Genomic DNA, 14942 nt, shown 5'->3' with positions numbered 1-14942 from the left:
GGTTGCTAGGAGACGATCGGGATGGAGACCCGATCATTATTATTTTCCCTTATAACATGGTTATAAGGGAAAATAATAGCATTCTGAATACAGAATGCATAGTACTATAGCACTGGAGGGGTTAAAAAAATAAAATAAATAATTTAACTCACCTTAATCCACTTGCTCGCAATCCACAGAACACCGATCCCAAGCCCGAACTTCTGTGAAGAAGTTCGGGTTTGGGTACCAAACACGCACGATTTTTCTCACGCGAGTGCAAAACGCATTACAATGTTTTGCACTCGTGCGGAAAAATCGCGGGTGTTCCCGCAACGCACCCGCACATTTTTCCGCAACGCCCGTGTGAAAGAGGCCTTAATCCAGAATTGACAGAAATTTAAACACAAAGTTAAAAGTAATCTTTTCCCACAAAACTATATGCAAGTCTACTCATCTCCTCACACTTTATAACATGCTGCCTGCAGATATGACTAAATTTTAAATATGACAGGTTCCCTTTAACTATATTATCACTAAAAAAGCTTATATGCTTCAGCTTCTTCAAAATAATATTCAACCTTGCTGTAAAAAAACTTATGCATATATTGCTGAATCAAGTAGGGACCTTACCTCCATCTTTAATTGGTGGCAACTCCTTCTCAATCAGTTTGAAGTCCTCCAGTTTAGGGGCACCTTCAAAGTGTCTCACCAAAGTCCATGATTTTGATACTACCATTTTAGACGCTATACAGACATAAAAGAAGAGAAAGACATGGTGCATCATGTAGCTATAATATGAACATACAAAAATACAAGGAAGAAAATCGGAATTAGTCTTACCGGCAGAGGTTGCACTACATTTTTTCCGGAAGAGAATAAATACTCCTCTTACCATTTTTGAGGAGTATTTTTTACCCGAGGCGGAATATGAAATTTGCAGTAATTCAAATTCATAATATATAGGCCTACACTTGTTCACATTTGTGTTGGAGGCTGCGTTTGGAACCTCTGTTGCAGATTCTATCAAAAAGACCAGAGAAAAAAGCCTTATATGCAGCACTTTTTTGTCTGGTAAAAAGACAGATCCCAAACGGAAACTGAACAGACTCCATCATAGTAAGGGGGGGTCAGTTCAGATTCTTCCCTGTCAGCTAGACTGGGTTCACATCAAGTTTTTTTCATACATTTAATGTAAACAATAAAAACATATATATGTTAATAGATGCCGCCATACGGTGGCATCTGTCACCATAGAATTCCATTGTAAAAAAAAAAGAAAAAGAAGAAAAAGTATATGTTAGCCTATACATTTTTTTGCTGGACTTTACAAGATGGAAAAACATGGTACACTACACTTTCCCATCCTGCAGAGTCCTGCAAAAAATTTTTTACAATGGAACTCTATGGTGACGGATGCCACAGTATGGCATCTGTCTGAGGCATCTGTTAACATATACGTTTTTTGTGTATGTTGACAAAATAGCCTGCCTGCATTCACTACATACATCACACACACTGCACCATATACAGTACATCAGTATAAGATGCATGGAGTGAAGGGGGTGATGCATGTGGGGCAGGGTGTGATGATCACACACAGCACTACATACATCACAAACTGCACCACATACATTACACAAACTGCACTACATACATCACAGGCTGCTGCTGTCACCTTGTTCTGTGCCTCCATCTTGATATCCGGACATAGTCATAGTCTTCTTGATTTCTGGGACATATCTGCTGTGGTCCTTGAGCAGCGCCCTGCTCTCGTTGGTACAGCCATCCTCAGGAGCCGGCCCCTCCTCCTTTCATCTTCAGACATCTTTCCCTGCTGCAGAGGTCTGTATTGCTCCGGCGCCCAACCAAACTAAAGCTCCATTCTGTGAGGAGCTTTGCTATTGGTTATTTCAGGCACAGGCAGTATCACTGCGCTGCCTGTGCCGTTCACAGTGCTGAATGTAGGGGAAAAAGCTAAGGCATAAAATGTAGGGAGTAAAATGGCCTGAACAGGCGTCAATGATGCTTATACAGGCGTTATAGCGACCTCTGCTTACCTGTAATTCTGTTTCCATGAATTCACCATGACGGCACCACAAGGAGATTGACCCCTGACCTCTGTAGGGTCAGGAACAGAGAAGAGATTAAATTGCCCCCTCCCACCACCATACCCCAGTGTTTCAAAAATTACTAGAGAGCCTTAAATATAGACAAAATCTACAAAGAAACTTAAGATAAGGGAAGGGATTAATATGCCATCATGGTGAATTCATGGAAACAGAATTTCCCGTAAGACTAGTTTCGATTTTCCATATCATCACCATGATGGCACCACAAGGAGAACTAAAAAATTATACAATTTAGGGGGGGGGGGGGGCTACTGCCTGAAGGACCTTACATCCATAAGACAGGTTGGAAGATTTAGACAAATCTAACCTATAATGTTTTATAAAGGTATGCATATTGGACCAGGTCAGAGCCTTGCATATCTCGTCCATTGAAGCACCTGCCTTCTCGGCGTAAGATGATGACACTGCCCTGGTGGAATGAGCTCTGTTTTCTGGAGAAACTAAACTCTGAATTTTGTAACAGAAAGAAATTGTATCCTTGATCAATTTGTGTCTGTGTTGTTTCTGGTAATGACCACACCCCTTACTTCAGGTGTTGCTTATGTGGTCATTTTACCTTCCCTATTTATTGTGGCTTCTCCCACCATGCTGTGCGGTTTATAGCTTCAGTCTTGTTGTGGATTGCTGGTGTTTGGATCTCAGCAGAGTTCCAGTGCTTCCATAGCCATTTGAAGTTAAGTGTCTTCTTCCCCTTTTGTTTATTGTGTGGGTTTACTTGTGTTGCTCTTTTCCCTGTCATTTGTGTTTTGGCCTGAGGGAGACTCCTGTTCGTCCTAACGTTTGGAGGATCAGGTTGTCTCTTGTCCTGACATTAGTACCAGGGTCCTACAGGGAAAGTTAGGACTTTAGGCTCCTGTGTATGAACTCACTCACTCAGTTTATACTTGCAGTCAGTCAGGACTTTGATTAGGGTTTCTCTAGGAGGTGACGTGCTCCTTTCCCTAGTTTCCATGCATTTTCCCCTTACCCCTTTCCTTCCAACGTTCGGTGCGGGTTTCTCTCCCACACCAAAGCGTGACACCATCTTGCAATGGAGGATTTGGAAACCATCTTGCTCTTATTTATCCCTGCAATTTGGATATGGAGGTTATCGGCCCTTCTGAACTCTTTGGTAACCTCTAAATACTTTAACACTGTGCGTCTAACATCTAGTGTATGAAATTTATGCTCCTTCTGATTTTAAGGTTGGTTACAAAAGGAAGATAAAATGATTTCCTGATTTATGTTGAAGTCAGTCACAATCTTGGGAAGAAAACCAGGGTCTAGTCTTATAATATATAGTATAATGCTATCATCAGATATTCTAAGATAAGGTTCCCTGATAGAAATAGCCTGAATCTCCCCTAACCTTCTAGCTGATGTAATGGCAGTTAAGAAAACTGTTTTGAAAGATAGAAGCTTAATAGGACAATCATCAAGGGTTTAAAAGGACTCAGCATCAACCAATACAAGGACTGTATTTAAGTCCCAAGCAGGAGTACGAGTTTTCAAGGTAGGTCTCAATCTAGAAGCTGCTCTGATGAAACATATAATCCACCTATAAATGGCCAGGTCGGTATAAAAAAAGGCACTAAGTGCAGAAACCTGAACCTTTAAAGGGGTATTCCCATCAAAGACAATGGGGGCATATCGCTACAGCACCTAAGAGTAGATATAACACTGTCCAAAAGTCCCTGATGTTTTAACATAGAGATCTCAGGATCCAGACTGTGAGCTTGAAGATCTCTGGATGTGGATGCAGAATTAGACCCTGATGGAGGATATCGCTCCTGGGGGAAGCGTCCAAGTTTCAGCAATAGTGAGTCTCCGGAGAAGGGAAAACCAACTCCTCTTTGGCCAGTAGGGGGTGATTAGAATGACAGTCATTCTTCCCTGTAGGATCTTTTGAATAACTTTCTGGATTAGGGGAAGAGGAGGGAATGCATAGGCTAAATCCAAGTCCCATCTGAGAGAGAGAGAGAGAGAGAGAGAGAGAGAGAGAGCATCTATCTTCCAAGGATTGTCCCCTGGGTTCAGAGAACAAAACGTTTTTATTTTTGTATTTTTTATTGAGGCAAACAGGTCTATTATCAGAGAGCCCCACTTGTCCACTAACATCTTGAACACTTCCAGATTCAGTGCCCATTCCGTTTGATCTATCTTCTGTTTGCTGAGGTAATCTGCGGTTTAGGGAACCCTTGAGATGAATTGACGAGATTGACTTTACTTCCTTCTCTGCCCAAGTAAATATCTTTTTTGAAAGATCTAGAAGCTTCCTTGACTTCGTTCCACACTGATGTATGAGGTACGTCACCGTAGTCATGTTTAACGATAGTATCTTTACATGATAATTCCGAAGAAATCCTGAGGCGGACTTTAGTGTTAATTTATGCAGCCTCCCACCTATCCTGGCATCATTGTTTGTCGCCAGATTTACTTTGGGGATTAGGGAGGAATCCCCTCCCTTTACCCCCTTTTGGGTAACTCCAGAGGCCAGATTTTCCTTTTCCCCTGTAGGACCTGTCCCGACTAGAATAGGGATGAAAGTGATATTTCCTTTTGTTTAATCTATCCTCAGGAAACCCCTTTTTCCTATCAGCTGTTTTCACCAGAATCAGTGGCGGATCCAGAGCCTGGTCTCGGGAGGGGCACAATAATGTGCCAGTAAGAGGTGCCCCTATAGATGCGCCCAATCATGTGCCAGTGACAAGTGCCTCTCCATGCCCCCCCTCAATCATGTGCCAGTAACAAGTGCCTCTCCATGCCCCCCCAATCATGTGCCAGTAACAAGTGCCTCTCCATGCCCCCCCTCAATCATGTGCCAGTGACAAGTGCCTCTCCATGCCCCCCCTCAATCATGTGCCAGTAACAAGTGCCTCTCCATGCCCCCCCAATCATGTGCCAGTAACAAGTGCCTCTCCATGCCCCCCCCAAATCATGTGCCACAAGTATTGCTCCGTATAAAAATAAAAAACACTTATACTTACCCCCATGGCAGCGATGCGATGCAGGCCTCTACCAGCCTGTGTCCCGCGCTGTACGGCTCAGGCAGCGACACTGCCTGCACCGGCCTCTGATAGGCTGCGGGCCTTGTGCCGGCAGCCTATCAGAGGAACAATGAAGGGAGACGCCTCTCCCTCCCCTGCCCCGCCGCAGCACTTCCATCTGTATTGCTGTCCTGAGGTCGGCGATACAGTTAACTATGGAGATGAGCACTTCCACAATGGAAGCACTCATCTTCCCCGATCTGCTCTCCGCCCTGACTCTCCTTATATTCTCCATGGGGAGGTGCAATTGACCCGTTGTTCCCCCCTGGATCCGCCAGTGTCCAGAATCTTATCCAGAACTGGGCCAAAAACGTACTCCCCTGAGAAAGGGATAGAACATAACTTTATTTTGGAAGTCTTATCCCCAGACCAGGATTTCATTCGAAGGGCTCTGCGAGCCGCATTGGATAAACTCGCATCTCTAGCAGAAAACCTGACCGATTCTGCAGACGCATCCGCCAAGAACGCTGTTGTGGATTTTAACAGAGGGATAGAGCTTAATATCTCCTCATGTTAAAAATCAGGTGATTTTCTAATTCGTTCAACAATAAATACATAGATCTAGAAACTGAGGTGGCAGCGATATTAGCTTTAAGACTGAACATGGATGCCTCCCAGGATTTTTGCAAAAAACTGTCTGCTTTCCTTTCCATCGGGTCTCTAAGTTGAGACATGTCCTCAAATGGCAAAGAGGTCTTTTTGTTCACCTTAGCCACCTGAACGTCGATTTTAGGAATTTCATCAAGCAATTTAGACTCTGAAGAATCAAATAGCAGACGGTTCTTAAACTCTTTGGAAATGCCCAGTCTTTTCTCAGGATCAGACCACTCTTCCATAATCATTTCTCTAATATTCTCATCAATTGGGAATGTTTTTTCTAGACCTGCTCAACCCCCATGGTAGCAATGACCGCCTTTAAAATGTCATTCATTTCATCAGATGAAAAGTAGCATTTTTTATTTCCCTCTGATATTTCGCCATCAGATAAGGGTTCGTCTTCATTCCATTGTTTGGAGGAAGACACATCATCCCCCAAGCACTCGGAGTCCGAGGAGGAAGCCATTATCAGTTTTGGTCGTTTAGGGGGGTAGAGGTCCTTGGGTCGTTTCTGTCATGGCCGACAAGGAAGACTTTATCTCCTCCTGAATCATGGCTCTGAATTCGTCTATAAGTGATGGTTGTTCCTCATGTATAACATTTGAGATGCAATCCTTGCAGTGTTTCTTAACATATGATTAGGCAATTTCTTGAAGCTAGAAATACATTTCAGAGGCTTTTTATTTTTCTTCTGGGCCTCTTTTGATACCAGAGAAATGTGACAAACAACCAAATCAGGAGGAATCCTCAACTTGAATCAAGGTTAGATGGTGGAAACACGCTCGTCCTGTAACACCTCACACAACATCACGCAACTGTATAACCAAATAGAGTGGGCTGCACAGGTTGGTACAGTGGTCATAATGGGAGATTTTAACTTCCCAGACATTGACTGGGGACATGAACCTGCCTCAACCGCAAAGGGGAGAAGATTCCTCAACTTTCTGCAGGACCACTTTCTGGGCCAGTTTGTAGAAGCTCCCACTAGGGGCAATGCTCTTTTGGATCTGGTAATCTCTAATGATGCAGAGCTTGTTGGATATTTTACTGTTCGAGAAACACTAGGTAATAGTGACCACAATATAATTATATTCCCCCTAAACTATAAGAAGCAAACTCTGTCAAGCAGAGCAAAGACACTGAATTTCAAAAAGGCTAATTTCCCTGGGTTGAGAGCAGCATTTCAGGGCATAGACTGGGTGCAGCTACTGTCACATAATAATACTGAGGATAAATGGGAGAGCTTTAAATCCACATTGAGTAATTGCACAAAAAAATGTATTCCTTTAGGTAACAAGTATAAACAGCTAAAATTAAACCCCCCATGGCTTACAGCTACTGTAAAAAAGGCAATAAAAGACAAAAAAGGGCATTTAAAAAATACACATCTGAGGGGTCAGCTAGAGCGTTTGAAGATTGCAAAGGGCTTAATAAAATCTGTAAAAAGGAGATAAAATTAGCAAAAATACAAAACGAACAGCAGGAAGAAAAAGAGCAAAACAAATCCCAAAAAATTCTTCAAATGTATAAATGCTAAAAAACCTAGGCCTGAGCAGGTAGGTCCACTAAATAATGGTAAAGGAGGGGTAGTCACTGAAGATAAGGAAAGGGCAGAGTTACTGTAAGTTTTTTTTAGCTCTGTATATACAAAAGAAATGAAAGAAGCTGATATCTGTGGTGCTGGGGCTGTTAGTACATTCAGTAATATACTCAATTGGCTAACTGTAGATATGGTCCAAGACAAGTTAAATAGGGTAAATGTGAGCAAGGCTCCGGGTCCAGATGGATTACACACAAGAGTGCTTAAAGAGCTCTGTTGTGCCTCTGTTTCTATTTTTTAAAGATTCTCTAGGTACTGGTACAGTGGCAAATGATTGGCGCAAGGCAAACGTGGTGCCCATATTCAAAAAAGGATCAAGGTCCTTCACAGGTAATTATAGACCACTTAGTTTAACTTCTGTTGTGGTAAAAATGTTTGAAGAACTCCTAAGGGACAATATACAGGAGTATGTGACTTTAAATAATATTATAAGTGATAACCAACATGGGTTTACCAAGGACAGAAGTCGTCAGACTTGTCACGGAACCATGAACCAGACGTACAACAAGAGATAAGTGAAAATAAGAAGGCTTTATTGAAAACAAAGCTGTAAAGCAAAAGTCCAAACGAATGGTGAAACCGAAGCAGAGTCTTTGAGAGGCCAGAGATCAGGAACCAGAAGGGTAGTCAGACGAAGCCAGGATCAGGAACCAGCAGGGTAGTCAGACGAAGCCAGGATCAGGAACCAGCAGGGTAGTCAGACGAAGCCAGGATCAGGAACCAGCAGGGTAGTCAGACGAAGCCAGGATCAGGAACCAGAAGCAGCAGCAGTCTTAGAAGCATGTGAACACAGGAGGACCAAGCAAGGAACTGAAGCCACAGACCTCCTATATATATGAGCTAGGCATCCAGCTCCTCCCAGTGGGAAGGAGGAGCCGCAGGGTGGAAGGCTACAAGAAACCCAGAAACCAAGATGGCCGCCAGCACATGTCAAACGAAGGAGAACAGCAAGAAGGTAAGACCATGACAGTACCTCCCCCTCAAGGGCCCCTCCTCCGCGGAGCAAAAAACGGTTTCTGAGGGAAGCGTGCGTGGAAGGCTCGGAGCAAGGCAGGAGCATGGACATCTGCGGAGGGAACCCAGGAACGCTCCTCTGGACCATAACCACGCCAATGGACCAAAAACTGCACCCGACCGCGGACCAGGCGTGAGTCCAGGATATTGCTCACCTCATACTCCTCATGATTGCCCACTCGGACCGGACGAGGCCGAGGAACCGAGGAAGTGAAACGATTACATACCAGTGGCTTCAACAGGGAGACATGAAACACGTTAGAGATCCGCATGCCAGGAGGAAGCGCAAGGGCATAGGCTACCGGGTTTACCCTGCGAAGCACTCGGAAGGGACCAACAAAGCGAGGCGCCAGCTTGGGAGTGGGCACTCGAAGGTTGAGGTTGCGGGTGGACAACCATACACGGTCTCCGACCTGGTAGGAAGGAGCAGGCGCTCGTCTGCGATCAGCCTGGAGTCTCTGGCGCTGCGCAGAGGCCTCAAGGGACTTCTGGATCTGTACCCAAGAAGCACGTAGGACGGAAAGGTGATCCTCCACAGCCGGAATATCCTGGGGAGAGAATACCTCCAGTAACACGGCAGGTTGGAACCCATAATTGGCCATGAAGGGAGACGTCCCAGAGGAAGAGTTCACCGCCGTGTTCCTGGCAAACTCAGCCCAAGGCAGAAGGTCAACCCAATTGTCTTGGTGATCGGAGACATAGCAACGAAGGAATTGCTCCAAGGCCTGATTGGATCGTTCTGCGGCCCCATTGGACTGAGGGTGGTAGGCCGAGGAGAAGGAGAGATGAATCCCCAACTGGGAGCAAAAGGCGCGCCAGAACCTGGACACAAACTGACTCCCCCGATCCGACACAATCTCCTTGGGCAAACCGTGCAACCGGAAGACCTCCCTGGCAAAAATCGTGGCCAACTCTTGTGCAGAGGGTAACTTCTTGAGAGGAACACAGTGGCACATTTTGGAAAACCGATCCACAATCATGAGAATGACCGTATGGCCTCGGGATGCAGGGAGGTCCACAATGAAATCCATCCCCAGGTGTGACCATGGGCGCTCCCCGGTGGCTATGGGTTGCAGAAGGCCCAACGGAAGGTGCCGAGGGGACTTACTCTGGGCACAAACGGAGCATGCCGCTACATATGCGGTGATGTCGGAACGTAGGGAAGGCCACCAGAACAGACGTGAAACAGCCCAGGACAGCTGATTCTTTCCAGGATGCCCCGCGGTCTTGGAGTTATGGTAGGTTCGCAACAACCGAGTGCGCAACTCCTCAGGCACAAAACATCTGCCGTTGGGTCTCCCAGAGGGAGCACCAGATTGAGCCGCCAAAATCTGCTCACCCAGGGGAGAGGTCAGGCTGGTGCGAATGGCGGCCAGGATCTGATTCGGAGGTATGACCGAAGTCGGAATCGACTCCTCCCTGGACAGCTCGGAGTACTGCCGTGATAAGGCATCCGCCCTGATGTTCTTGGAACCGGGTAGGTAGGAGACCACGTAATTAAAACGTGACAAGAACAGAGCCCATCTGGCCTGACGTGGTGTCAATCTCTTGGCCTCAGAAAGGTAGGTCAGATTCTTGTGGTCCGTCAGGATGAGAACCGGAACCACCGAACCCTCGAGCAAGTGCCTCCATTCTTTAAGGGCCTGCACGATGGCCAATAACTCCCTGTCACCAATCTGATAGTTGCACTCCGCGGAAGACAGTTTCCGGGAGTAAAACCCACAAGGAAGCAGAGGACCCTCTGGTGTTCTACGCTGAGACAGAAGGGCGCCTACTCCCGTCTCAGACGCGTCCACCTCGAGGACAAAGGGCAACCCAGGGTTGGGATGCGACAGAATCGGAGCCGACACAAAAGCGGACTTTAGGGCCTCAAAAGCTCGGATGGCCTCGAGCGGCCAGACCTGGGAATTACTGCCCTTCCTGGTCAGATCCGTGAGAGGCTTGGCCAGCATGGAAAAGTCCCTGATGAACTTCCGATAATAATTGGCGAAGCCCAAAAAGCGCTGCAGGGAACGAAGACCACTGGGCTGGGGCCACTGTAAGACAGCCGAAACCTTCTCAGTATCCATGGAGAACCCCTCAGCGGAAATGATGTAACCTAAGAAGGTTACCTGGGATCGGTGAAATTCGCATTTCTCAAGCTTACCGAACAGCTTGTTCTCTCGTAACCGTTGCAACACTCGTCTGACATCCAGAATGTGGGCCTCCATGGATTCAGAATATACCAAGATGTCATCCAAATAGACCACCACACACTGCTGCAACAGGTCACGGAAAACATCGTTGATGAATTCCTGAAAGACTGCGGGCGCATTGCACAACCCAAAGGGCATAACCAAGGATTCATAATGACCGGTCCTGGTGTTAAACGCGGTCTTCCACTCATCGCCCGCCTTGATCCTTACCAGGTTATATGCCGCCCTCAGGTCGAGTTTGGTAAAGACCGTGGCCCCTTTAAGGCGATCGAACAGCTCGGAAATCAAGGGTATCGGGTAAGCGTTCTTGATCGTGATGCGATTGAGACCCCTGTAATCGATGCAAGGCCTCAACTCACCGCCCTTCTTTTTCACAAAGAAAAATCCAGCCCCTGCCGGGGACGAGGATTTGCGAATGTGTCCGCGTGAAAGCGCCTCCCTCACGTACTCCTCCATGGCCTCATTCTCCGCTACCGACAGTGGATAGACTTTGCCACGAGGAGGAACGGCACCAGGTTGTAACTCTATGGCACAATCGTATGGGCGGTGCGGAGGTAGGGCAACCGCGCGCACCTTATCGAATACATCCCGGTACTCCTTGTATTCAGGAGGCAACAGAGAGTCCGAGGAAGTACACAGCAACTTGACAGACCCATGGATGCAACTAGCCCCACACTGCGGTGACCACGAGAGGATCTCGGCCGATCTCCAATCGAAAGTCGGATTATGCTTCTGGAGCCAGGGATAGCCCAAGACCACCGAGTAGTGTGGAGACGAAATAACCTGGAGGCAGACCGACTCTCTGTGAACGGCACCAATGGCTATCCCCACTGGAAGGGTCTCATGAGTCACGTGTGACGACAGAAGGGGTCTGCCGTCTATCGCCTCAAGAGCCAGTGGGGAACCTCGAGCCTGCAGAGGAATGGAATTGGCGGCAGCGAACACACTATCAATGAACAAACCACCAGCACCAGAGTCCACCAACGCCTGGGTCGTCACCGAGCCCCCGACCCAGGAGAGGACAACAGTGATCAGTGGTTTGTCAACACGGGAAACCGGGGACGAGGAGACTCCACCCAAGATCTGCCCCCGACAGGATCTCAGGTACGAGCGTTTCCCGGACGGTTCGGACATGCCAACCGAAAATGCCCACCGAGACCACAGTACATGCATCGACCCTCGCGTCTCCGGAGTACCCTCTCCCCCTCGGACAGGCGAGCAAACCCCAGCTGCATGGGTTCACCCCCAGACAAGTCATCCCCAGGAGGCGTGGGAGGAGAGGGAGGCACGGGTGGGACAGCAAACGTAGGCGCCAATCTGTTAGAAGACCTCCGCAGGCTCTCCTTAAAGGAAGGTCTCTCCCTGAGTCTGGTGTCAATCAAAATCAGGAAAGAAATAAGAGACTCGAGCTCCACTGGTAGGTCCTTAGCTGCAACCTCATCCTTCAAGGCATCCGAGAGACCATGAGAGAAAGCAGCGACCAGAGCCTCATTATTCCAGCCCACCTCTGCTGCCAGGGTACGAAACTCAATGGCGTATTCAGCTACGGATCGTGAACCCTGTCTGATGGACATAAGGAGCTTCGCAGCAGAGGCAGCACGAGCCGGCACATCGAATACCTTCCGAAGAGAAGCAACAAAACCGGAAAACTCGGCAACCACCGGATTGTTGTTCTCCCATAAAGGGCTGGCCCAGGCCAAGGCCTTGTCCGAGAGCAGCGAGATCAAGAAGCCCACCTTTGATCTCTCAGTAGGAAAGGCATGTGGCAGCAACTCGAAATAAATGCCCACCTGGTTAAGGAAACCTCGGCACTGAGTTGGCTCTCCCCCAAAGCGCTGTGGAAGAGGGGCAGAACCGGTCATACCCCGAAACACCGCAGGCGCAACAACAGGTGTCGGGGTAGACTCTGGCGCAACAACCGGAGCGGCAGTAGGAGCGACAACCGACCCATCGGCAACGGGAGCGAAATGAGCCGTGCGTTCAAGCAGGGTTTGCAACGCCACAGCGAACCGACCCAACAGGTGATCCTGCTGATCAAGTCTGGCAACCAGCATGGGTAGCGAGGATGGCCCTGTACCGTCAGAACTCAGGGCTTGGTCCTAATGTCACGGAACCATGAACCAGACGTACAACAAGAGATAAGTGAAAATAAGAAGGCTTTATTGAAAATAAAGCTGTAAAGCAAAAGTCCAAACGAATGGTGAAACCGAAGCAGAGTCTTTGAGAGGCCAGAGATCAGGAACCAGAAGGGTAGTCAGACGAAGCCAGGATCAGGAACCAGCAGGGTAGTCAGACGAAGCCAGGATCAGGAACCAGCAGGGTAGTCAGACGAAGCCAGGATCAGGAACCAGCAGGGTAGTCAGACGAAGCCAGGATCAGGAACCAGAAGCAGCAGCAGTCTTAGAAGCATGTGAACACAGGAGGACCAAGCAAGGAACTGAAGCCACAGACCTCCTATATATATGAGCTAGGCATCCAGCTCCTCCCAGTGGGAAGGAGGAGCCGCAGGGTGGAAGGCTACAAGAAACCCAGAAACCAAGATGGCCGCCAGCACATGTCAAACGAAGGAGAACAGCAAGAAGGTAAGACCATGACAAGACTAACCTGATTTGTTTTATGAGGAGGTGAGTAGTAGCCTGTACAGAGGGGCGGCTGTGGATGTAGTGTTTCTGCAAAGGCTTTTGATACTATCCCAGATAGACGTTTAATAGGTGAAGTAAGGTCTATAGGCTTGGAAAGTATAGTTTGTAATTGGATTGAAAACTGGCTGAAGGACCGTGTCCAGAGAGTTGTGGTCAATGATTCCTATTCAGAATGGTCCTGGGTTATAAGTGGTGTACCCCAAGGTTCAGTGCTGGGCCCTTTATTATTTAATTTATTTATTCATGATATCAAGGACGAGATTAATAGCACCATTTCTATTTTTGCAGATGATACTAAGCTATGTAGAACTGTGTCTACAGGGTGGGCCATTTATATGGATACACCTTAATAAAATGGGAATGGTTGGTGATATTAACTTCCTGTTTGTGGCACATTAGTCTATGTGAGGGGGGAAACTTTTCAAGATGGGTGGTGACCATGGCGGCCATTTTGAAGTCGGCCATTTTGAATCCAACTTTTGTTTTTTCAATAGGAAGAGGGTCATGTGACACATCAAACTTATTGGGAATTTCACAAGAAAAACAATGGTGTGCTTGGTTTTAACGTAACTTTATTCTTTCATGAGTTATTTACAAGTTTCTGACCACTTATAAAATGTGTTCAATGTGCTGCCCATTGTGTTGGATTGTCAATGCAACCCTCTTCTCCCACTCTTCACACACTGATAGCAACACCGCAGGAGAAATGCTAGCACAGGCTTCCAGTATCCGTAGTTTCAGGTGCTGCACATCTCGTATCATCTGAAGGCAATCGTCTATGCTGTGAAGATACGAGATGTGCAGCACCTGAAACTACGGATACTGGAAGCCTGTGCTAGCATTTCTCCTGCGAAATTGCTATCAGTGTGTGAAGAGTGGGAGAAGAGGGTTGCATTGACAATCCATCACAATGGGCAGCACATTGAACACATTTTATAAGTGGTCAGAAACAGGAAGTTAATATGACCAACCATTCCCATTTTATTAAGGTGTATCCATATAAATGGCCCACCCTGTATAGAAGATGTCCGTATACTACAAGCTTACTTGAACACTCTTGTAGTATACGGACATCTTCTATAGACACAATTCTACATAGCTTAGTATCATCTGCAAAAATAGAAATGGTGCTATTAATCTCGTCCTCGATATCATGAATAAATAAATTAAATAATAAAGGGCCCAGCACTGAACCTTGGGGTACACCACTTACAACCCAGGACCATTCTGAATAGGAATCATTCAGATCGCTTGCATCGGCCTCTGATAGGCTGCGGGCCTTGTGCTGGCAGTTTATCAGAGGAACAAGGAAGGGAGACGCCTCCTGGGTCCGCTCTCCGCCCTGACTCTCACTATATTCTCCGTGGGGGGGGGGGGGGGGGCAATTGACTCGTTGCTCCCCCCCTCCCCCCTGGATCAGCCAGTGTGTTATGTGCTGATTCTGATGCAGATTTGGATGTGAATTTGTCTCGAAATTCCTTCATTTTTGTGTTGCAGCAAAATCTGAAAGAAACACATGCAGTTTGTTGCAGATTCACTGTGGCCAACTCAAGTGTGAATATCTCCAAATAGGACATATGGACACCTTTACTTTTATGTCATTATTTATCACTTACAAGCAGAAGGAACCGGCTTCGCACGGGTATATTTCATCTATTTCATTTAATGTTTGTGTATGTCATCAAAAGATATCAACAGTATCCCCCTTAACAGCAATCTCTACAGCACCCCGCCCATTAACACTGACCTCCATAGCA

At 47.0% G+C, this 14942-nt stretch overlaps 1 protein-coding gene across 1 annotated transcript in view; it reads right to left on the bottom strand.

Moving 5' to 3' along the window:
* Positions 1-14942, bottom strand: part of LOC120989265 (prostaglandin reductase 1-like) — a 46562-nt gene that overhangs the window by 26373 nt on the left and 5247 nt on the right. The window contains exon 2 of the mRNA XM_040417255.1: positions 613-726. Within this exon, the coding sequence (XP_040273189.1) occupies positions 613-718 (106 nt within the window). The 5' untranslated portion in view covers positions 719-726. The remainder of the gene's footprint in view (positions 1-612; positions 727-14942) is intronic.

Source organism: Bufo bufo, chromosome 2 (assembly GCF_905171765.1).
Source record: "Bufo bufo chromosome 2, aBufBuf1.1, whole genome shotgun sequence".
Taxonomy (NCBI): Eukaryota; Metazoa; Chordata; class Amphibia; order Anura; family Bufonidae; genus Bufo; species Bufo bufo.
This window is presented reverse-complemented; position numbering and strand designations above follow the sequence as displayed.